Source organism: Nilaparvata lugens, unplaced genomic scaffold (genome assembly GCF_014356525.2).
Source record: "Nilaparvata lugens isolate BPH unplaced genomic scaffold, ASM1435652v1 scaffold3176, whole genome shotgun sequence".
Classification (NCBI taxonomy): Eukaryota; Metazoa; Arthropoda; class Insecta; order Hemiptera; family Delphacidae; genus Nilaparvata; species Nilaparvata lugens.
Window position 1 is genome coordinate 1 of NW_024090392.1, and position 25552 is coordinate 25552.

Genomic DNA, 25552 nt, shown 5'->3' on the forward strand with positions numbered 1-25552 from the left:
AATCTCCTCCAAGACATACTGGCAACAGGTCAGCCCGAGTTGAAAGCAGATAAAGGTCGAGAGGAAATACTATGTTACTTTCAGTTTAATAATAGTGCGATTAATAGTGCATTTAATATTGCATAAAAATTGCGTGCAATGACTCATGCAATTAATAGTCCACACAACACCTGATTTTTTACCAAGTTATATTGAGATATTGATTGCTTGCAATGACGCATGCAATTAATAATCCACTCGACAGTAATTTATGATAAATAATTCTATAGTCTAATTTTTTTTGGTAATATTGGCGGTCGAAGGAGACTCCTTCTCCTTTTTATTATCCATAAAATGCAAAATTTCACAAAACCTTATATATACGTCGACGCGAAATTCAAAAAGGAACATACCTGTCAAATTTAATGAAAATCTATTGCCACGTTTCGCCGTAATGCAGAACATAAATAAATAAAAACATACAAACTTGAAAATACAAAACGGTCGACTTGAATCTTAGACCTCACTTTGCTCAGTCAATCAGCTCACGTATGCATGCATACGTTTCATTTTTGTCCGTCTGTTTGATGCTGTGTGCTGTGCGAACAGACTTTCGCGCCGATAACACGCTCATTCCACTATCATCAGCTGACGCTATGCTTATTGTATATCTGTTTCTGTACAAAATATAGTTATAATAAGAATAGCTTAAGTTGGTGAAAAGTGAAATGCACATGTTCGTTTAACGTAAAGCCAGTTACACACATCGATTTTTGGACATACGATTTTTTCCCGTTCTACCGGATTTGGACGGAAATTCTACAAGATTGAATGGAACTTGACATACACATGATGTGTTCATTAAGTAAACACATCGTAATTATGTTCGCCAAGTTATGTTTTATCTAATAGAAAATTATAAGGATTACAAAAAACATACATTCAAAAATTGATACGGGTGTGCAGCTATAGTCAGGTCCACGTTATAATGGCAGTGTTTGGTTAGCAATGGTATTGCTATTCTTGTCTATCATTCAGCAAATAAGATAGCGCTATCTCTTTCTCGCTTTGCTCTGTTGCCAGATCGTATTTTAACAATGTAGAATTGATAATTAATCAACAACATATTTCATCTTGATTATGAAAATTCATTGTGAAATTATTGAAAAATATAATTGATTATTTTAGACAAGAATGAACAATTAATATGACATCATTAAACCTGTATCAGCTACCGTCATTGACAAGACAGAGAGGTTCGGCAACGTTGTTCTCCTATCTTCCTGCTCCACTGCCATTATAACATGGACGTCACTATAGACTAAGTCTGTACATACATTTGAATGTACTTTGTCATTTTTGTCAGTTTGGAATACTCCTATTTCATTCTAGTCTATTCTGTTGCATTATATTCTGCATTATTTTATTTATTCATTTATTTATTCACGATACAAATGACACTGATATAATAACATTGGTAGATCAAATAATATAGTAGTCCTTGTGCTATTTTTCTCCCAAATTTAGATGATGACACAGCATTAACGATAACTTGGATGTTTTTGTTGCAGTGGCCGGTCTAGCGGGAGGCAAGATGTCTTCCTCGGAAGAGGACAGCAAGATAGATTTGTTGGATAGTCCGGCTGCTGTTAAGAAGAAGCTGAAGAAGGCATTCTGTGAGCCTGGCAACGTGGACGATAACGGGGTACTGGCATTCGCAAAGCATGTTGTCTTCAGTCTCTTCAAGTCTGGCCAGAGTGAGTAACACATAGGCATAGAAACACAATACAATAAATCTGGTGTGGCGCACTCACACAACTTTCCTTGCCGTTATGAAAATTTATCACCTGACGCTAGTGTTCATGCGCATCTCAAGTCTACTATTCAAAGATCCAAGCCAGCTGGTGACAGGGCAATAACGCTGGAGACACACGATGTCTGCTATCTCTTCATAGTGAATGATTTAATAGAATCAACAGTTGCCAACAGTTTGCAATTGAAATAATAACATTCTCTCGAATTTCGAGCTTATTTTGAATTTTAGATGAAAATGTTACTGGACATTAATTGTAGAGATTTTCATGCTTAATCTTTTCCACTTGGAATTTTTGTTTAAATTATGTTTGAAGCCTGATAATTGAGAATCTAAAATCAAACTTTGCATAGATGGGACTTGCTCCTGGAATTTTTACAGATATGGAGCTTGTGGCAGTTGATAGAGCTTTTTAATGACTATTTTAGGTATAAATTTGATCAAAATCGTTGGAGCCGTTTTCGCGAAAAACCCTATTTTTGACAACATTTTTGCCATTTTATCCGCCATCTTGAATTGCATTAGATCGTGTCGGATCCTTATATTGTAAGGACCTTAAGTTCAAAATTTCAAGTCATTCCGTTAATTGGGAGATGAGATATCGTCTACACAGACGCACATACACTCATACACACACACACACACACACACACACACACACACACACACACACACACCACACACACACACACACACAACACACACACACACACACACACACACACACACCACACACACACACACACAACCACACACACACACCACCACACACACACACACCACACACACACACACACACACCACACACACACACACACCACACACACACACACACCACACACACACACACACACACACACACACCACACACACACACACACACACACACACACACACACACACACACACCACACACACACACACACACCACACACAACACACACACCACACACACACACACACCACACACACACACACACCACACACACACACACACACACACACACACACACACCACACCACACACACACACACACACACACAACACACACACACACACACACACACCACACACACCACACACACACACACACACACACCACACACACACACACAACACACACACACACACACACACACACACACACACACACACACACATACATACATACATAGAGACCAATTCCCAAAAACCACTTGTTTGGACTCAGAGGACCTTGAAACGTATAGAAATTTGGGTACCTACCTTAATTTTTTTCGGAAAGCAATACTTTCTTTACCTATGGTAATAGGGCAAGGAAAGTAATTAATATATCAAGTACCATAGAGAAACAATAGCGTTAGTAGATATCCCATGGTATAGGGCGTTTATGTCGCAACTTTTACTGTTATCTCAAGCCGATTACTGTCGATTATTGTAGATTTTCATTGTTTTGACCGGGTTAGAGTGTATGAATGGCACAATATAAAAGACTACCAGCGTCATAAAGCTTCACGGGAAAGAACTACGTGGATTATCGGCTTGAGTTGACAGTAAAAGTTGCGACATAAACGCCCTATACCATGGAACTCTATTCATGCTATAGTTTCTCTATGCAAGTATCCTTTCATTTTATCACAACACAACTGTAGTGAGGTCCACGTTATAATGGCAGTGAAGAAAGATAGCAGAACAACGTTGCCAAGTTCACCACAAATTGACTACCTACATTTTGCCACAACTGTTACTCAATTAAATTTCCCATTAAATTTAATCCAATAATAGTTCTCATTTCCTTGATAAAATAATCAATTCCATGCCAAATTAATTCAATTCATTAATAAAATATCTTTTTTCATAATTTGATTCTAACCTTTGCTTTCATGTAACTGAGATCAGATTTTCATTTTCATACAAAGCTGAGATGGCGGCTAATTTAAAAAGCTTTGATAAACCATGTGAACTTCAAAACAACAGAAATTAAGTTATTCGGTCGGTATTCTATCCCAATTTCTTTTAAAAATAATAGAAAAATAGAATTTCTCTTCATATTAAGATAATTTTAATGAAAGTAATTCTGAAATAACATTTCTATTGTTCATACCGGTACGAGTAGGTAGGCTAACTGAAGCATGGATGAAGCGAAGTCCAGTTGCCGGTTGCACAAAAGCCAGTTAAATTTTAATCATGATTAATTCCGCGAGAACCTTTCAGAGAAGCCGTCTTATCAAAAAGGCCTTCTCTGATTGGTACTCGTGGAATTAACTACGGTTAAAATTCAACCGGCTTTTGTGCAACCGGGCCTAGGATGTCAAGTTGTCGACTTTTAAAGTGTCATTTCAGGTATTATAATTTGTGTTTCTCATACGGTAATATCTAAAAATTATTTCATTTATTCAAAAATACATTTCAAATCAGTTATACGACTTGTGTACTGAAGTATTTTTGTAGAATGGTGAAAAAATGGCGGCTGAGAATTGCTTGTTTACATCTGTACAGTCACTGACACATGTAAAAATGAAATATTTCTGGCAAATTGACAACATTGCAAAGCTAGAGAGAGATAGCGCTATCTGCTTTGTTGCATGTTAAACAAGAATAGCAACACTATTATCAACCGTACACTGCCATTATAACGTGGACCTCACTATAGCATAGAAGCACAATAGAATATATCAAGTACCCTTCTATTTCATCACAACACAACTAGTTTGAAACCATCAAGCCATCATGGAACTAAAAGAGGAAGGAACTGCCGGTTTCCATCTGTCATACACTACATGGAAGTCCTTGATTCGTTTGAGATGAGAGACAGGTCGGAGCTGCAGCTGTGAGATGGGATTATAGTGAGGATGCAATGTGCCAATGTGCAATGACTCGAAACTATGAACACCTCATGACATGTCCTAATATGAAAATACATTGCACGATGGAGGATATTATTTTAGAAAATCACAAAGTAGTTTCTGCAGCTGAATTTTGGAATAGTATTCGACTCTGTGTGCCCCCAGACACGAAAGAAGAAGAAGAAGAAGAAGGAGGAGAATAGGAAAAAGAATGAGGCGGTGAAGAGGGGAGAGGAAGAAGAAGTAGAAGAAGAACTCTTCAAGAGCTATTTTTAAGTATAAATGACACATGAAGTATAGTTAAATCTATAGTGAGGTCCACGTTATAATGGCAGTGCAGAAAGATAGGAGAAAAACGTTGTCGATCCTCTGTCTTGTCAATGCCTTCTATAGACGGTAGCTGATACAGGTTTACTGATGTAATATTAACGGTTCATTCTCGTTTAAAATAATCAATTATAATTTATTGAGCAAGGAATTATATTTTTCAATAATTTCATAATGATTTTTCATAATTAAGATATTTTGTTAATTAATTATTAATATTACATTGTTAAAAGACGATCTGGCAACAGAGCAAAGCGAGAAAGAGATAGCGCTATCCGCTTTGTTAAATGATAGACAAGGATTCCAATACCATTGCTTATCAAGCACTGCCATTATAACGTGGACCATACTGTAGTTATTTTGTGGTAAAATAAAAGGGGACTTGATGTTACTTTCAGTAGCTCCTTAAAATAAAAGTGAGTAATTTTCATTGCATTCTGTTCAATTTTATGGCGATTGAAGATATACTTAATCTATTTTCGATTTAATTTCAGAATTCTAAATCTATCGCGAGAAAATGTTTTTCAATTTTATACTATTTTAATTATTATTAAACCAAAATCCCAATTAAATGCTGTAAATCAGGCGTATTGGCTTCTCATAAAATGAGCGCTGCTATCTAGAGATTGTCAGTTTGGTGTAAGGCTAAGCATTCCTGACCGGCAATTAGGAGGTACCGGGTTCGATTCCCGGGCTGACAAATAATTTTCGTATAGTAGCGCTCATCGAATTTCCATCTAGCTGTTTATCCTGTTGTCAATATTTGCAGTAGCAGAAGTCTTCGGGGTGATTTACAGCATTTAATTGTGATTTTCGTTAAATAATAATTATTTATTCATTAGTTAGCATTTGAACAAATGCAACTTATAATCTATTTCCATCTGAGTTCTACTGTTTCTCAGTGAAAAATAATATATTCTCATTTTGTATTTCCTCAAATGCATCCTATTCAATTTTAGAGCCGATTTCTGAGCTCGGGATTTAGTTATGTTCTGGACTTTAAACAGCTGGAGTCAGAAAATTGACTTTCAAAAACGGGGCATTGTCGCAGTAAATAGCTACAGCAAAATAAATCTTTATTTTCTCATTTCTATAATTGGAAATGTTCCTTGACGAAATGAAACATTCCTAAATTCAAAACAGCTGAAACTTTACACTATTTTCTCTTTATTCTATTTTGTGTTCAATTTTATAGTTTTTCGAAATTAATTTAAACGTTACTTTGACAATGACTACGACTACGCTCCGTTTCAGTTAGCCAATTTTCTGACTCCAGCTGTTCAAAGTCTAGAACTTAGCTAAATCCCGAGCTCGGAAACCGGCCCTTGATGTTATTTTATGACGGATAAACTTGTAATTAGTTGATTTTCGATTCGATTTCAGAGTTCGAGATCCACCGCGACGATAAGAACGGAGGCAATTTGTCGTTTGCGACTTACGACGAACTGGCCGCTTGCTTTGCGACGTCGCAACTGCATCCGGCCGATTTGAAAGCGGCAACCGAACGATACATCAACGATTTGTTGGAGCCGATACGTCGAACTTTCGAGGCACCCGAACTGAAGGCCTTGGCTGCGTCCGCCTATCCGCCACCGGCAGGCAAGAAACAGCAACCTGCTCAGGCCAAACAAGGTGATAACAACATGTGCAGATTCAACTAGATCATCTATAATGTTATTCTAAGGCCGGTTACAGAGCTCTACCGACCGTCTGTGCATACGTCAGTCGCGCTTGTCTTTTCCGTAGAGATTCCATGTACAAAGTAAGACTGACGGCACGCATGCGCACAGCCAGTAAGATGCGTTTTACAATGCGTACAAAGACCATCTGTCGACTGAAGCGCTATTGAAGCAAATAGAAGCTTTCAGAGCTGTACTGATCAGTAGCCCGACATCGCACCATAACCACACTGCTGACACCTCTGCCCGAATTGAATAACATCATAATGAATGGATTCAATTAATAAATATACATATAGTGAGGTCCACGTTATAATGGCAGTGGAGAAAGATAGCAGAACAACGTTGCCGATCCTCTTTCTTGTCAATGCCTTGTATAGACGGTAGCTGATACAGGTCTATTGATGTAATTAACTGTTCATTCTCGTTTAAAATGATCGATTATATTTTATTAAGCAAGGAATTTTGTTTTTGAATAATTTCATAATTAAGATGAAATATTTTGTTACTTAATCGTTAATTCTACTTTTTTAAAAGACAATCTGGCAACAAAGCAAGGCGAGAAAGAGATAGCGCTATCCGCTTTTTTGAATGATAGACAAGGATAGCATTAACATTGCTAATCAAACACTGCCATTGTAACTTGGACCTCACTGTAGATAATCTATAATATTATTCTAAATGATGGAGCCATTTTTAATATTGATTTATTACTAACCAGTACCAATCCTAAATGAACAATCTTTATACCAATGGAAAGAGAAAGTTTCAAATTTTGTGGCGGTTAAGCCTGGTTTTCACTAGTAGAGTTAGTGGTCGAGTAAAGTGACATACTAACTCTACTCTAATACTTGGTCGAGTAACTGTTTTCGCTACAATTGCGAATAGTAGGTAAAGTGTGTTGTCTAATGAACAGAACTAACCTTAAAATGTCAATACTTTTTAATAAATTAACACTTTAACACTTATGTATTTCAAGTGTTATCATTTATGTTTAAATTAAGTATTTTAATGGTGTTTTTGTTCTGAAAAAAATTTATTGTATTATAGCAAATAAAGAATTTTTAAATACTTTGAAATAAAAACACACTTATCAAATTCTACAGTTTTATTTGGTTACAGGACCATGGTTTCGTGGAATTTGATGATATATGTGTGTTTGTATTCCATTATATAACGGTTCTACAACATCGACAGTGACTCAGTCGAATCATCACTTTAATAAATTATTGATACTTTTTAATAGATGACAATACTTCTTAAATTTGGTAGCCTACGGCACGACTCTACTCTACTAGCTCGAGACTGTTCATCAGCATAGTAGTGGTAGAGTAGAGTGAGAAGCGGTGGTGGGGGAAGGCAAGTGGTAGAGTACTATCCCACTCTATGCCACTGAAAACTAGTACTCCATCATGAACGTTTTCATTAGTTAGTACTTGCCCAGGGAACTCTACCACTAAGGGCTGTTTGCACAGTGACTGTTTAAACTAAATTTCATTTTAAACTAGATTAAATACAAATCAAGTCTAGTTTGTTATTACGTGTTTCATTTTTAGTTTAAGTCACCAGCTGATTAAATCGAGTTCAAGCTTTGACTGTGCAAACGGCCCTAACTCTACTAATGAAAACCAGGTTTAAACCTTACATTAACCTTGAAAAAATATATATATTCTATATTCGCCACTGATAGATAGGTACCTATTTTTACTTTCCTTGCCCTATTACCATAGGTAAGGAAAGTATTGCTTTCCAAAAAAAATTAAGATACCCCAATTTTAAGTTTTCTATACGTTTCAAGGTCCCCTGAGTCCAAAAACATGATTTTTGGGTATTGGTCTGTATGTGTGTATGTCTGTGAACACCATAACTCCATTCCTAATTAACTGATTGACTTGAAATTTCAAATTCAAGGTCCTTATACCATGAGGATCCGACAATAAGAAATTCAATAAAATTAAATTCAAGATGGCGGATAATTACTAAAAAACCATGTTTTTCACGGTTTTCTCGAAAACGGCTCCAACAATTTTCTTCAAATTTATATAATGGATAGCTATTTATAAGCCCTATCAACTGACATGAGTCTCATTTCTTGGAAAATTGCAGGAGTTCCGTAATATTCTTAAGAAAAATGAATAATATTCATAACTAAAAAACATGTTTTTCACGATTTTCTCAAAAATGACTTGACCGATTTTTTTTCAAATTCATACCCTGTATATTTATTTATCAGCTCTATCAACTGGCATGAGTCCCCTTCCTGAGAAACTAATGGGGGGTCCACCCCATCCTAGAGAAATATACTTTGTAACCTCCTTCTCGTGCTTGAGGTAGGTAGGTAGAGCAGTTTATAAAAAGAACACATAGTCGAGATATTTTATCTGTAGAACAGCTGTTTTGACGACTTTAGAAAAAAATAATCGAATTTCACAATTTACACAAAGGAAAAAGAACTCTGAAAACAATTATATATATACACATATACAGTAGTCTGATCGTAGTTTGAATTATGTTACCGCCAATCGTCATTATGTTATTCCCCTAAATTATTCTCGTTTGAGAATGAGGCTTACAGTTCAATGAGCAAGGAAAGTTGTGTGAGTGTCAGTACCACACCAGATTTTTATTGCTATTTCTGTTTTAGATATCAATATTATTGTTGTTAGCAGTTTATTATTGCAATTTATTGATGTAATTTTATGTAATTTGATAGGCGGGGGTGGTGGCACGGCTACGAACGACGCCATAGATCCCAGCCGATTGGACGTGAGAGTTGGCAAAATTGTTAAAGTCGACAAACATCCTGATGCAGATGCTCTCTACGTAGAACACATCGATCTAGGTAAGGGCCGAAACATACGAGGCGTTTTTTCAGACGAGTCGGCTCGGCGCAACAGGACAGGAAACTCTCTGATTGGGTTGGCGTGTCGAGAACCAGCCAATCGGAGAGTCTGATAAACAATTTAAGATACTAGTTTCGTTTATTACTCCATAATTTCAATATCATAATTATGATAACAATATCAAGTCAATTTTATTCAAAATACTAGCAGGTAAACGGGTTACGGAGTACGGGTCTAATTAAAAACTTAACAAACTGAAAACTTGACGTAATATAATCTTGAAAAATTTAAAACAGGCCTTCCAGTAGTTCTGTGAACAGTAGACCTCACGAAGTTTTCTCATTCACAAGTATCTGATGTCACCTGTTCTGTTGATTCAGTTGAATCACAATTCACAGTTGAATCATAATATTTACTCTTAAAAACTGTTATTTGTTTTCTCCAAGACCAAAATCTCACTTATGTTAATAAACTCAGTTTACGTTTGAATTTGTATCCCATATGAGAAATTATCCAGTTCCGTGATAATCTTTCCATCTGATAAAAATATTTCTCAACTATTTCAAAACTAATTCTATTCAATCGAGAGTATTATAATTTCTTAGCATTATTCAGTTCATTTAATCATTTTTTATAAATTTAGTTTTAAAATGGGGAATACTGATGGGCACGCATCATAAAAAATACTGAAACCCTAACTTATAGAAATCGACACGAAAGATGCTGGATTCTGTGTATGTTGTTTGGATGTCGATTCTACATGTATATGTTATGTTATGTCAACCCGGAAAGCTTTCAACATAGGAACCACAGTCATAACACAAGAAACAGAAACCTTCTTTTTAGGAACGTGGCTAGGAAGGCAATATATCAACGACACTTTAACCACTCAGCACCAAAACTCCACAATCTACTTCCTGCACAAATCAAGTCAATAGAAAACCCAACAAGATTCAAAACTGCCGCTAAGAACTTGATTATTTCAACTGGAGGACATCATATAGAAAACATAATCTCAAACAATATGTGAGCTCACTTACCCATTTTATTTGCTGTTTGCACCCCCACCCACAATCTATTACTACTACTAACACCTACTCTAGTACATGGGTTTCCCATAGTTGAGTAGGTTAATTTCCAATACAATTAAATTCTATATTTTTTATAGTATTGTATTGTATTTTAGATATTGTGTACTTTTCATGTTTTAATTGCTTGTTTGTAATTTTTTTAAGAAATAAATTTATTAATTATTTATTTATTCATTTTATTTATTAAAACTATTGGTTTTTTTCACCTGACCACCTCACTTGTATCAGTGATTTATTTTTTGTTATTGAGGATAGATTTTTTGTCTTTCAGCTAGTTCCAAACCAGATTTTAGATTGTAAAACTTTGTTTTTCTCAATTTTTTTAATTACTTTTATGCTTACTTTGAAGAACTTTATTTCTGTTCAATGATGCTCCTTTAATGCAGACGTGACCTTGTTAATAAGGTTATTTGCACATAGTAGGGCTATTCACAATGTTGCTTTAGCCAGCTAAAGTGCTATTTGCTAACTCTGGACTGTAAATGCCCCATCTAAAAGCAACTGCCATAAGCTAACTGCAATAGCGGTCCAAGCGGATAATTAGTGTACCTAACTCAAAGATTATAACTTCACTTTTGCTACAAAATATGGCCGCCGTTTTAACAGAGTTAGCGGACTGAAACCTGCGCTATCTGCTATCTCGTCTGTTAACTTTTCTCTAATGTGCCACTATAGCATTGAGTTAACACAAACTTAGCAAATAGAGGGAGTTAGCGAATAGCTCGACTTAGCCAGCTAACTCCAACATTGTGAATACCCCTAATATTTTATCTTGTACATTAATTATCTTCTGCTACATAGTGCAACTGTACTAAATTCAATTCTAAATAATATTTATTATTGTCTTACAATTGTTAGAAGTGTGATATCTGTACCGTATTTATTTGTTTACAATGTTGTCATTAGTATTGTTTATTTTATTTTATCTTTACTTTGCACTGTATGCATAATATTCATGCTGTGTTGTATTGTATACCGTTATAGAAGTCTGTAAATTTTGCTTTTTTTGTTGAAATGAAACATTATAATGTGTATAAGTCAATTCTTTTCTTTATTATATATTATGGATTGTCCAGTTTATCCTGCACATGTTGTTTTTTATTGTACAGGTGAAGAGGAGCCGCGTACTATAGTGAGTGGCCTGGTGAAGTATGTGCCCATAGAAGAGATGCAGGATAGAATGGTGGTCGTGCTATGCAATTTGAAACCGGCCAAAATGCGGGGAGTCGAATCGCAGGGAATGGTGCTCTGCGCCTCTGTGTAAGTCATTCATAAATTTATAATTCACCTCAAATTAGTTCTCTATAGTGAGGTCCACGTTATAATGGCTGAATTTGATAAAAAAAATCGGTGTTCCTATCCTTGTCTATCATTCGACAAAGCCCTCCCTTTTTATAGTGAGGTCCACGTTATAATGGCTGAATTTGATTAAAATCGGTGTTGATATTCTTGTCTATCATTCGACAAATCCCTCCCTTTTTATAGTGAGGTCCACGTTATAATGGCAGTGTTTGTTTAGCAATGGTACTGCTATCCTTGTCTATCATTCAACAAAGCCGATAGCGCTATCTCTTTCTCGCTTTGCTCTGTGGTCAGATTGAACAATTTCGAATTGATCATTAATTAACTAAATATTTCATCTCAATTATGAAAATTCATTTTGAAATTATTTAAAAATATAATTTGTTGCTTAATAAAATTAATCATTTTAAACGAGAATGGACAGTTAATATTACATCAATAAACCTGTATCAGCTACCGTCTATAGAAGGCATTGACCAGACGGATTATCGGCAACGTTGTTCTCCTATCTTTCTCCACTGTCATTATAATGTGGACCTCACTATAGATCAGGGCTCTCCAACCTACGGCCCGCGGGCCACATCCGGCCCACCGCGAGTTATTGCAACCGATTTTTTAAAATATATATTTATACACTTCTTTGACAACAACTGTGTGTTCAGTAATCTTTTCTTACTTGCCACTCCATTTCTTAATAAGTGTAAAATTAGCTGTAAACAAGCAGCGATCAATCATTGCGAGATATTAGAAAATGGTCCCTCAAGTCAAATTCTACATACATCCTTGTTATTGGCCCTCTAAGCCTCTCAAGAATTAACAATGTGGCCCTTGGATAAAAAAAGGTTGGAGACCCCTGCTATAGATCATCGATCATCTCAAATCAAAGTTAGGTTAGGTTAGTCACTCATCTGTTGTATTGGAGTTGACATGCCATTTGAGTGGGGGAACTGCAGCCGTGACGTAGGCTGTAGTACGGTTGTAGACCATGTGTTGGATTCCAGCACCCCAGCATGATTAGAGGTGGCTATGGTTCAGTGCATAATATGAATGCAAATATTGCAATGCATCGGATTTATCGGGATCGGTTTATCAGTTTATTGCAATCCATTGGTCTATCAAGATCGATTTATGGGTTAATCTGATATTATAATGATTAATAATAATTATTATTATTATTTCTCTGGTCGAGGGTACAACACGACCAGAGGAGTTCATTCAAAATATAGTCATGATTACGAAAAGCATATTAAGCTACCGTACACAATTATTTATAAAGTATTAATACAATTGGTTAATTATTAGCTGATCTAAGAAAATGTGGCCCCCACTATTTATGAATATATGAATATGTGTCGGGATGCAACTAATTTTGCTGTTGCTTAAAATTTTACGCCAAAAGTGAAAAATTCGAATAAAGATACATCTTGCGAGTCAATTTATACACCGCTGTGTGTATATTATTATGATTGACTGTCGAGTAGAGTGGTGTGTGGAATTCAAGAGTAGATTAAAATTTTTAATTATTGGGGCAAATCTTTCCTCTATTTCCATTGGAAGCAATGTAGAAAGAAGATGTATCATTTTTTGACTGGTACAATACTTTGAAAATTACTCTTCAATGTTTGTTTCCATAACGAACTGCTTGTTAATAATCACTTTTGAACAACTAAATTACTAAATAGCAGTCAGGTATAAATAAAAGCTATTAGCTTCCACTCACATTAGTGGAGTAGTTTCTACACTCGTGTAGATGAAGGGCCTAGTGTCCGAAAGCGCTCCACTAATGTGAGTAGAAGCTAATAGCTTTTATTTAGAAATACCTGACTGCTATGTCGTAGTTTAGTTGTTCAAAAGTGATTCTGAAAACTGCTTTTCAAGAAGCAGAAGAAGAAATTAGATTAGATACGATGAAGACAAATATTTAAGGTGCAGTTCTGAAGAAAATGATGAGGGTACCTTGTTGAACACACAGGAAAAAGAAGCCCTGAAATATGTTGCAAGATACATAATTTACAAAGAGACTGTTTCCCAGTATAAAGAAGCAATGAACAGTAATTGGGTTGAAGGCTTAAGTAGAGGGATTTAATCTGTCTCATTCATCAACTTTCAAGGAACATTCAAATTTTTATTTTTTTGATATTTATATCACCTAGTTGAAGACTAATGAGCTATTCTATTTTGACTTAAATTGATAAGAATATTGCTTGTGAAGGTAAACCCATTGGTTAAGCCTTATATATTGGTCAAGGATTAAATTGAAGATTATTTTAAGCATAAAAGGATACAGTATTCTGCCTTTGCATCTAATACTGTATCCTTTTATGCTAAAAATAATCTTCAATTTAATACTTGACCAATATATATATATATATATATATTATATATATATATATATATATAAGGCTTAACCAATGGGTTTCACCTTTCAAATTGAATGAAGTATGGAGTAAGTAGGCCTACATGAGTGCTTCAATTGATTTGTCAAAAATAAAGAACTGGTTTGATCACAATAGCCTTACAGTAAATGTGGAAAAAACGAAGTTTATGCCAATAGTTACAAGAAATCAAGCTGATCCAGGCTCTCTAATACCAACGATGCATTCTTGTAATAATCCCAGGTCTGCTGGATGTAATTGTAGTATGATTGAGCGCGTTGATCATTACAAATACCTGGGCGTTGTCTTGGATTCCAAGATGAGTTGGGTACAACATGTCCAGTGTGCTAAGAATAGGCTCAGAAAGCTGCTTCACGCATTTTCAGAGCTTAGTAATGTTCTGAGTGTGGATCAGTGCAAAGTAGTTTACTTTGCCTATGTCCAATCTATAATACTATATGGAATTCTAGCTTGGGGAGGGGCTTCCTCCTCAGTCATTGAGCCTCTCGCAGTCACCCAAAGATCAATTATAAAAACAATTTTAAAGAGATACTTTAGATACCCAACAATACAGTTATTTATCGAATTTCCCGTACTGAATGTTAGACAACTTTCTATTAAATCCTTGTTGATCCACATCAAAAAATACAAAACTGAACTTCTGGGAGAAACAGTTAACCATAGCTACTCAACTCGCCACAGATCCAATTACAGCTTTGAGATACCTCAGCTGACTCACGGCTCTGAACTGACAAATCCTTCATACCTGGCCCATATCTTGTACAGAAATGTGCCAGGGGTGATTAGGGAAGCAGAGGCATTTAGTTTGGTAGTGTTTAGGAAGAGGGTGGACAGGTGGCTGTACCAGATTGGTTAGGAAGCTTCAGAAGAACTACTCCAATCTCGTTATGCTTGGTGACCAACACGACTTCATGGTTTCCAGACAATTGATTGGTATTTATTTTATCATTGATATAACCGATTTGACTGTTTTGCCTTTGTGGTTTATGCTTTTTTTCATTCTCTCTTCTGAGAATTTCTGGAATCCCTGCCACTGCGGTCTTCAAAAAAAATATTGTTTTTTCTTCTTTATTTATTCTTTTAATCAATCAAGGTATTAAATATACTTATTCCTACATACTCATTCTTAAATATACATCAGCACAATATATTATCTATTTTATAATCAGAATATTAATAATACATCCATAATATAAGTGTATTCTCTATTATTTACTTCTATGAGCAGATTAAGCTTATTATGTATAAAGTGGAACTCCTCCCCTACACACAGATGGATAGTCTAGTAGGGGGATTCCAAAATATGTTGTATATTGTATTTCTTATTCGTGTATTATGTTTTTTGGAAATAAACTGAATTGAATTGAAAAAAAAAGTTGAAATTGGTATATTTAGCTACATCATTAGAATCAGTGATTCATTCGCTTTAAGTACAGAGAATTTTAAAGTTCCAGCCAAGGGTGTTAAACGACGATGTATTTGAAGCTGTAGTGAATAAGCTGTATGCTCGTCTGGTTACTCTATCAGTTCAAATATGATACTACACGTGACGTCACGCTAGCGTTCCCCCACCACTTTGAATCTTAGGGTACAAACACACTGAAAGTGGAGCGTGGCGTGGCGTGGTCAGAGCGTTCATGATACACACAGGACGCGTCTGAGCGTCAAGCGTCAAGGGCTTAGAAAATGGAGTTGTCCAAGTTTGCACGGACATTACTTTGTGGGAATAATTGAAGAATTGGATTTCAGCTAAGCCTGCTAGGACAGAGTGGGTTAATTAAGTTAACTTTGACTATTTGGTCGACTATTTGGTGAATATCACCATCTGTTTAATTTGTTAAGAAAGCATGATTTTGTTAAGAAAACATGCGAATGTCAACTTCTAAATTTGATTATATTTTGAAAATATAATGAGTCAATTTGATTAGTGAGAAATATTTTTACTCTCCTTGCACTATTACCATAGGTAATGAAAGTATTGCTTTCCGAAAAAAATTAAGGAACCCCAATTTCCAAATTTCTATACGTTTCAAGGTCCCCTGAGTCCAAAAAAAATGGTTTTTGGGTATTGGTCTGTATGTGTGTGTGTGTGTGTGTGTGTGTGTGTGTGTGTGTGTGTGTGTGTGTGTGTGTGTGTGTGTGTGTGTGTGTGTGTGTGTGTGTGTGTGTGTGTGCGTGCGTGCGTACATCTCATCTACCAATTAACGGAATGACTTGAAATTTGGAACTTAAGGTCCTTACACTATAAGGATCCGACACGAACAATTTCGATCAAATGCAATTCAAGATGGCGGCTAAAATGGCGAAAATGTTGTCAAAAACAGGGTTTTTCGCGATTTTCACAAAAACGGCTCCAACGATTTTGATCAAATTTATACCTAAAATAGTCATTCATAGGCTCTATCAACTGCCACAAGTCCCATATCTGAAAAATTTCAGGAGCTCCACCTGATCTATGCAAAGTTTGATTTTAGATTCCCAATTATCAGGCTTCAGATACAATTAAAACAAACAATTTCAAGTGGAAAAGATTGAGCATGAAAATCTCTACAATTAATGTAGGCTATCGTAACATTTTCACCTAAAATTGATAATAAGCTCGAATTCGAAATAAATATGATTGCAAACTGTTGGCAACTGTTGATTATATTAATCATTCACTACCTCGTGTGTCTCCAGCGTTATTGTCCTGTCACCAGCTGGCTCAGATCTTTGTTTATAAGTAGACTTGAGATGCGCGTGAACACTAGCGTCAGGTGATTAATTTTCATAACGGCAAGGAAAGTTGTGTGAGTGCGCCACACCAGATTTTTGTAATTAGTTGTCGTTGTACTTTGTTCAGCCTGGTTTGTTTTCGCTAATATTTTGTGTTTTGTGCTGTGTTTAGTGAGGAGGGTGACACCAAGTGTGTGGAGCCTCTTCTACCTCCCGCTGGGAGCGCTGCCGGCGACAGGGTGCATGTAGATGGCTACGAAAGTTCGCGACAACCAGATGCTGTACTCAACCCTAAGAAGAAGATATGGGAACAGTTGCAGGTAGGTTGCATATTAGGGATAAGCCACATGAAGAGTTTTTCAGGTACTTTTGCGCTGAGTCGGCAGGCCAGGGAGCTCTTCGATTGGGTTGACGTTCGGGAATCAGCCAATCCTAGAGGTTTCTGCCCTGCCGACTCATCCGCCTTATGTGGCTTGGCTTCAAGTGTACAGCAAAAAATGCAGTGAAAAGAGATGATGCCATCCAATGCAAGGGCCAGCTCTTTGAGATCCATCTATACTAAAGTGTGGTCAACGTTATAATCGTCGTATGTCAAATATTTCTTCTATTTTTGGTTTTGAAGAAGTTGGATTTGAAAATCTACTTTGTAAAAATAATTCAGTAAAAAACTGAAAATTTTTTAAAGTGAACAACTGTAAGCTAGTGAGGTCCACGTTATAATGGCAGTGTTTGATTAGCAATGGTATAGCTATCCTTGTCTATCGTTCAACAAATCAGATAGCGCCATCTCTTTCTCGCTTTGCTCTGTAGCCAGATCGTCTTTCAACAATGTAGAATTAATAATAATTCAACAAAATATTTCATCTTAATCATTAAAATTCATTATGAAATTATTGAATATAATTTCTTTCTTAATAAAATATAATTGATTATTTTAAATGAGAATAAACAGTTAATATTACATCAATAAACCTGTATCAGCTACCGTCTATAGAAGGCATTGACAAGACAGAGGATCGGCAACGTTGTTTTTCTATCTTTCTCCACTGCCATTATAACATGGACCTCACTATACAAGACTTGACCCATTTCGGACTATGTGTGTAACCTTATCTAAATTTGGGAGAGGAATAGCACAAGGTTACCTTATTTTTTCTCTCCCTGTCATTTTTGATGATGTACTTGTTGTATGAATCAATAAAGAATAAAGAATTTCATTTCAGTTTTTTTTATTAATTTGAGGGCCAGTTTCCGAGCTTGAGATTTAGCCAAGTTCTAGACTTTTTAACTCTAGGATTTTGAATAGTAAGCTTATCTTATACTAGATGTTATCTTTCTCGATAAATAATCGTCCTAAATGAAACCTTATCTTTAAAGTAGGGAAGGGGGTGCAGCTTCCATTCAATCTTTCAACTGATTTGTTCCTGGAGATGACTGAGCCAAAAAGTCACGCCTCGCCCCTCATTTTGATTGAGTTTTACATTTTAAATTGAGTGGAAATGACAGTAGATGTTGTCGATTTTCTCCTATCACCGCCTTCTCCGTAGTTAGATGTGGTTGAGGTCATAAAATCTACAAGGGCTATCCAGAAAGTAGATTACGTTTTGGAATAAAAATGAACTAAGTATAGGAAACAAATTCTATTATATACACATGATTGCCACACTCAAATACTACTTTTCTAGATAGTCACCATTCAAATCAAGGCATTTATGATGGCGATGAACGAGCTTGGAAATTTCGTTGTCGAAGAACTCGGCCTTGGTTACCTCTTGTTGCAGTCATCAAAACAATGCAGACATAGCCAGTCACTTGTTGAATGCTGAGAATAGGTGCAAGTCGCTCGGTGCCAGGTTGGGAGGAAACAACTGCCACTTGAAACATTCAACAACCTCACGAGTGACATTTGCTGTGTGGCACTGGCCGGGCGTTGGCCAACATCTTAGAGCTCAACATTCCTCTACGCTTGCTTTGAATTGAAGGGTTATAATACAAGGGGTCCAAGTGACATATTGTTAGTTTCGAGAAAATTGAGCCTAAAGTTTACTTACATTAATTAATTCATTCATGAAATGAATATAGAAATGATATTCACCCATTCCTATAACTATTCAGTATACTTTTACCAAATCAAACGTACAGTTTCATGTCTCAAATTGCTCTCCTTTCTCAATTATCAGCTAAATAGTGATAAGTAGTATCACTTGTACCCCTTGTTCACCAAACAAAACTCTATTGTCAAGCTACACATAAATCTATCAAATTTAACAGCAATTTAACAATGATTATGACCTCATTGCAATATTATCTGATTCGCTAATTGGTTCTTGAGGTATCTTTTGCTTGGTGACATGGCTTAATCAAGGTTAAATTTGATTTGATGGATACGAGCAACCCTTGTCCTGTAAACAAGGGATCCAAGTCACTTGGACCCCTTGTTTAATCAAAAACAGCTGTTTGGAAATTTAGTTTGAAAATTTTACACCAGATGTCAGCACTGATTAGACTTACGCTTATACCTCTTGTATACTAGATTTTTACCACTTTCAGCTATCGATTACTGTAGCTAACTCGAAAAAATGAAAAATGTCACTTGGACCCCTTGTATTCTGCCCCCCTCAATTGCTCTTCTGAGGTTTTGGAGAGTTTGGCAATACCTTTGAGAGTTTATTGTAGTGTCTCTTTCCAGGAAGTCCACCAAAATCACACTTTTCTGTGCCAAAAAATAGTTACCATCATCTTCCTTGCCGACATTGTTTGCATGGGTTTTTGGGGAGAACTTGTGCGCCTCCACTGCATTGATTGCAATTTTGTTCGACAGTTGACGTGTTGCCAGTTGCCATGTATCGATGCGACCTTCCTCTGAAACCTCTTCATCCTCTTCTTCTTCTTCTTTTCATCCTTCTACTTCATCATCATCATCATCATCTTCTTTTCCTCCTCTCCCTTCTAGCTACTTATTATTAATCACCATCCTTATTGTAAGCGTCCAAAAAGTATGTTTAATGCTGCAGCCAATTTTTCCATAAATATTTGAAAATTTCTGTTCCAGGTCGACCTGAAAACATCGTCCAGTTGCGAGGCGCAATGGAAGGGAAGCAGCTTGCAAACTAAACTCGGAAAAGTAACCTGTAAATCTATGAAAAATGCTCCAATCAAGTGAATTTGCATAACAAAATTCTACAGGTTTAATCATATGAAAATCTATGAAAAATGCTCCAATCAAGTGAATTTGCACTGCAAAATTCTGCAGGTCTAATTATCATTTAATTTTTTTGACGGTCGCTTATGGTGGCGGCTTGTAATACAAAATGCCACGACTTTTTATTTTTCAGAACAAAATAATTCTATTTCTCCAGTTGCACTCTGCGACTTCACTTGGTACACTGAAAACTGTCTACATTCAAAGTTGTATAGTAGAATAAAATGTATTGAGATTTAGGCCTACTTCTAACTGTCATTATTCCTTGAAAATTATTTATTTATTTATACATTAATGAATACCATATCATTCTCAACTATGAATGATTGGGGAAGGAACAACAGGCTTAAAGCCTAAAACTGTTACTTTCCCAAATTTGGTTAGAAATTGACCAAAAATAGGTTATGTTCATCACTTCATATTATGAATACTATCTATTGAAAGTATTTTAATAGGGCTAATTGAGTTGTTTATTATAGAAATTACTATTATCGTACTATTTATACTTCTTTAAATTATAAGCACAACTATTCTTGAACTAGAAACTAGTTGTGCTTATATTTAGGGCCGGTTTCCGAGCTCGGGATTTAGGTAAGTTCTAGACTTTAAACAGCTGGAGTCAGAAAATTGGCTTTCCAAAACGGGGCGTAGTCGCAGTAAATAGTTGCAGCAAAATAAATCTTTATTTTCTCATTTCTATAATTGAAAACGTTTTTCCTTGACGAAATGAAACATTCCTAATTAATTCAAAATAGCTGAAAATTTACAATATTTTCTCTCTATTTTATAGTTTTTCGAAATTCAATTTAAACGTGACTTTGACAATGACTACGACTACGCCACGTTTTGGAAAGCCAATTTTCTGACTCCAGCTGTTTAAAGTCTAGAACTTAGCTAAATCCCGAGCTCGGAAACCGGGCCTTAATGTTGTGTTTTAAAGTACGAAGAGGGTAATATAGTAATTAAATCAAATCAAATTATTTATTGTCACACAACATTAAAATGTTACAACAACGTCATTAATAACACAGAGAACATCAATTTAAAAAAGAAATCTTCAACTTTATATAAACATTCATTGACCAGTACTTTTTTCAAATATTTACAGTAACTATTAAAGCTCATTCTTTTGATATTTTCAGGCAAAGCGTTATAAAGTTTTATTGACATGTATTGCCAGTTTTTTTGAGAACTTGTAAATTGGTAATACTCGACTCTTATATTATTCCTATGTCTAGTGTTATGTTGGTGTATCCTAGAGTTAACATCATATTCATTCTATAATAATCTATAATAATTGAACGTGAATATTATATTTTCTACAGGGCTAGTAGATATTTTTATTATTTATAGAATTTCTAGTGTCCATTTATTTTATTTGCTTGTCTTTGGACGTGTCAGCTAAGAAAATTGAAATATACTAGGGATTCTACATAATACTCCAGATAAAACTTGAATGGGAAGTATTCCATTTTAAATTTGATGACAGTTTGATGTCAATCTCTGTTTTCAATATTATTTCTGAGATCTGTTTCATTTTTTATATACACAGTTTTTTTATTTCTGAGATCTGTTTCATTTTTCATTATATTATTCATGAATTTTGTCATTGATCAACTGAAAAATAAGCAATAATGTTATATCGGGTATGTTGTGATATTTGAAAGAAATGAAATAGATGAATTTCGAACTGCTAACTGGTTTTTATTTGTGTAATGTCCAGATATCATCAAATATCATTGAGATTCAAGTTGTAAAGTGATTGGAAATGATAGGACGGCAAGGTTGCCAATTCTAGACCTAATCCTCTCCTACGACAGGAGTAGATTTTGCAACTCAGAGAGAAGATTTCAATCCGAGTTTTTGTCAACTCAATCCGAAACTTTTCATGTTTCACTCTGTATTGTAGCGAAACATCTCATATTATTAGCATGACACGTGATAGGCCAACCTCTATCCATAGCTCGAATAATATCATCCAAATCTGGGAGATTTGCATTTTTCATGAAATCCATGAATCATTATGGATTTTTGCGAAAATGGTCAAAAATTAAAATCGCTCAAACTCTGAGTACTTGACGAGAGGAACAAAAATATGTCATCACATTGGCGAATTTCGCTACTATTATTGAGTTATAAGCATTTAGATGCTTACATTTCCCACATTTGGATGATATTTGGGCTATGGATAGAGGTTGACCTAACAAGTGTCGTGCTATATTATTAAGAGACGTTTCGCTACAATACAGGGTGAGTTATCCACTCAAACATAGAATCTTACCTCCACTCTCAAATCAGAAAAATTGCTCATCTTCAAACGCTTATAACTCAAGAATGGGAGTGAATTTCGCCAATGTGATGACATATTATTGACCCGTATTCATATGGATTTTTGTTAAATCATCTCAAAAAATGGGAATTTTTCTTGTTATTATAAACACTTGGAAAGTTATCGGTATTTTATTCAATAAGCTTATTCATTTTATTTCAATAAAATGAATAAGCTTTAATAACATAAAAAATTCCCATTTTTTGAGATTATTCAAGTGTAAATCTGTATGAATACTGGTCATTTAAAGAGGAATAATCAAGTAATCAAAATAAAATGTATAATTAACTAAGTAATTGAAAGAATAAGAGGCAAGCCACAAGAATGGTTTTAGAAAGTCGGCGGGACAAGAAGCTAATTGAGTTGGCGTTTGGGAATCAGCTGATAATCAGCCAATTGGAGAGACTCTTGCCCTGCCGACTCGTCTGAAAACGCCTGAAAAAGCACTTTGTGTGGTTTGGCCTTTATTTATTATGTCTGTTCGTTTATTTGGGTGATTTTATTGCAATAAATTAAATAAGTTTATTGAATCAAATACGTTCAACTGAACAATTTCTTCAATATAATATTCTAGGAGTAAACATTTAAATAAGTTGGATGGTTTAATTAAAACAAATCAACAATGAATGCACTATCTAATGTTAGAGTCAATTCAATTAACAACTAAATAGTTGCAAATTTTTGTTGAGGATTTTTTTTGGATGAGGTAACCTAACCATTCTATCTCCCTGCGTCTCCGTCACACTATAAAAATAATGTTATTTATCAGTAAAAAAGTACAAACAAAAACATAGCTTCTGCAAAATTTAATTATATGTACTTATATGAACTAGTTATAATTTGCAAATTTACTTAGGAAAGACACTCCCGAGAAATTTCTATGTGGGAGATCCAATCAAAATCCAATATCTTAAATTATTTTTGCTTCCAACTTAGAGTGAGATTGAAATTAATTAGAAAGAGAAATAAATATCCAAAATTGAATTTTCACATAATTCGAAAATTATTTGGACTCCGAAGTTTAGTTTGCCTGGCAATATTGCCAGGGAATGGGATCTGCAGCAATTCCTGGAACAGGAAAGTAACACATGTAGCACCAAAAAGCTCAAGCAATATCATTGCTACTATGGTGAAATTAAAAATAATCGTCAGTAACAAAATATGTATATTATTTAGACCAAACTAGTTTACACTACTTTTTATTGTGAGATTCACGCTTTCAGTCATCCTGACCATGATTGGTGCTGCTAACCAAGTGGACAGCTTTATCCTTTTCCAACTTTGCACCGTTGCCAAATAAAGAAATATAATAAAAATTATATTTAAGAGGTCATAATATGACAGATATATATAGGTCATAATAACAATATTATCTCTTCAACGGAAGCTCATTTCTCCAATCCATTTGCCGATTCGGATTCCTCGCTTCAAGGAGCATGAAAAGGCATAGTTCAAAAAAATGATTCTTTCCTTTCCTGAAAAATGGGAAAGTTAATATTCACTTATCAATTTTTGTTTTTCAATGAGCTGGGTGATGTAGGTATTTAAGACGTCATATCTCATCAACGGGAGCTCATTTCTTCAATCTGTTTGCTTCTAGGAGCATGAGGAGACATAGTTAAATATGATTTTTTCCTCCCCTGAAAAATGGGAAAGTTAATATTCACTGATCGATTTTCGTTTTTCAATGAGCTGGATGATGTTGAAGGTATTTAAGAGTTATTTAAGTATTAAGTATTTAAGATATCTCTTCAACAGAAGCTCATTTCTCCAATCCGTTTGCAGCTTCGGATTCCCCGCTTCAAGGAGCATGAGTAGGAATAGTTTAAAATGATTTTTTCCTTCCCTGAAAAATGGGAAAGTTGATATTCACTGATCGATTTTCGTTTTCAATAAGCTGGGTGATGTTGAAAGTATTTGAGAGGTTATATCTCTTCAACGGAAGCTCATTTCCCTGATCCGTTTGCAGATTCGGATTCCTCTCATCGAGGAGCATAAAAAGGCATAGTTTAAAATGATTCTTCACTCCCAAGAAAAATGGGAAAGTGAATATTCACTGATCGATTTTCGTTTACAATAAGCTGGGTGATGTTGGAAGTACTTAAGAGATCATATCTCTTCAACAACAACTGGACGAACATGTGCCACTGTTAGATTGTGGTTTATGGATGGCTGTGGAGTGAGACAATCACCTTGAATAGGGTTTGAGTTGTCAGGGTCCCCGTGTAGGATATTTACAGTGTCAGTCGAGTATTTCATTTCTGATCAGTGCCCTTTGTGGTGGTTCCACAGCTTTTTCATGATGGTTGCGGGCTCAGTACAGCACTAATTTGATGAGCAGGTGGTACTGTTACACTGTGGCATGGTCTGATTTGTTCTATGAGACTGGCGATGCAAATATCAGATTGTAGTGCCTTCAGCAAACTTAGGGATGGGGGTGTGAGAGTTATATCTGTCTTAAGAATTAGAATTAAGAAATATATGTTTATATCTGAGGCTGGAGTAGTATTACGAATAGCCTCTAGCCTTTGCTAGTTGGCGGGGTAGAGCCTCTAGCCTTTGCTAGTTGGCGGGGGATGGGAAAACGAAGCCTCTAGCCTCATCTACAGTCTTAAATTGCATGCATTTTAGTTTTAGTATTTAGAAAATACAAATATAAGTTTAGAATTAAGATTGGAGTAAGTAAAATATAGCCTCTAGCCTTTGCTAGTTGGCAGGGTATAGCCTCTAGCCTTTGCTAGTTGGCGGGGTGAAGCCTCTAGCCTTTTCTAGTTGGCGGGGTAAAGCCTCTAGCCTTTGCTAGTTGGCGGGGTGAAGCCTCTAGCCTTTGCTAGTTGGCGGGGAGAATGGAAATCACCGCTATCTTGTGATAGCTTTGGGTTATTCTTATTTCTGACCCAATCTTAAGACTTAACTTGCATGAAATTTACTTTATAGGTGACACTATCCTATCGGTAGAGGAAGTGCACATGTTATTCTGCATCAAAAAGGTGTATCACCCTTGGAGATGCTGGGAAGTGGAGATATTCTTGAGAAATTCAAGAGATTTC

At 35.6% G+C, this 25552-nt stretch overlaps 1 protein-coding gene across 1 annotated transcript; it reads left to right on the forward strand.

Annotated features, from left to right (window-relative positions):
* Positions 1–1555: 1555 nt before the first annotated feature.
* Positions 1556–21870, forward strand: LOC120355592 (tyrosine--tRNA ligase, cytoplasmic-like). The gene is made up of 6 exons (XM_039444163.1): positions 1556–1736; positions 6329–6577; positions 9338–9466; positions 11668–11818; positions 17144–17291; positions 20024–21870. The coding sequence occupies exons 1-6, from the start codon at positions 1574–1576 to the stop codon at positions 20132–20134; spliced, it is 951 nt and encodes a 316-aa protein (XP_039300097.1). The 5' UTR covers positions 1556–1573; the 3' UTR covers positions 20135–21870.
* The last annotated feature ends 3682 nt before the right edge of the window (positions 21871–25552 follow it).

What these genes read in the sequence shown, in the direction of transcription:
- LOC120355592 (XM_039444163.1), top strand. Translation starts at nt 1,574, where the DNA reads ATGTCTTCCTCGGAAGAGGACAGCAAGATAGATTTGTTGGATAGTCCG. An exon ending in ACCTGCTCAGGCCAAACAAG is followed by an intron (nt 6,578 to 9,337) that starts GTGATAACAACA and finishes GTAATTTGATAG; the next exon opens with GCGGGGGTGGTGGCACGGCT. An exon ending in AGATATGGGAACAGTTGCAG is followed by an intron (nt 17,292 to 20,023) that starts GTAGGTTGCATA and finishes TTTCTGTTCCAG; the next exon opens with GTCGACCTGAAAACATCGTC.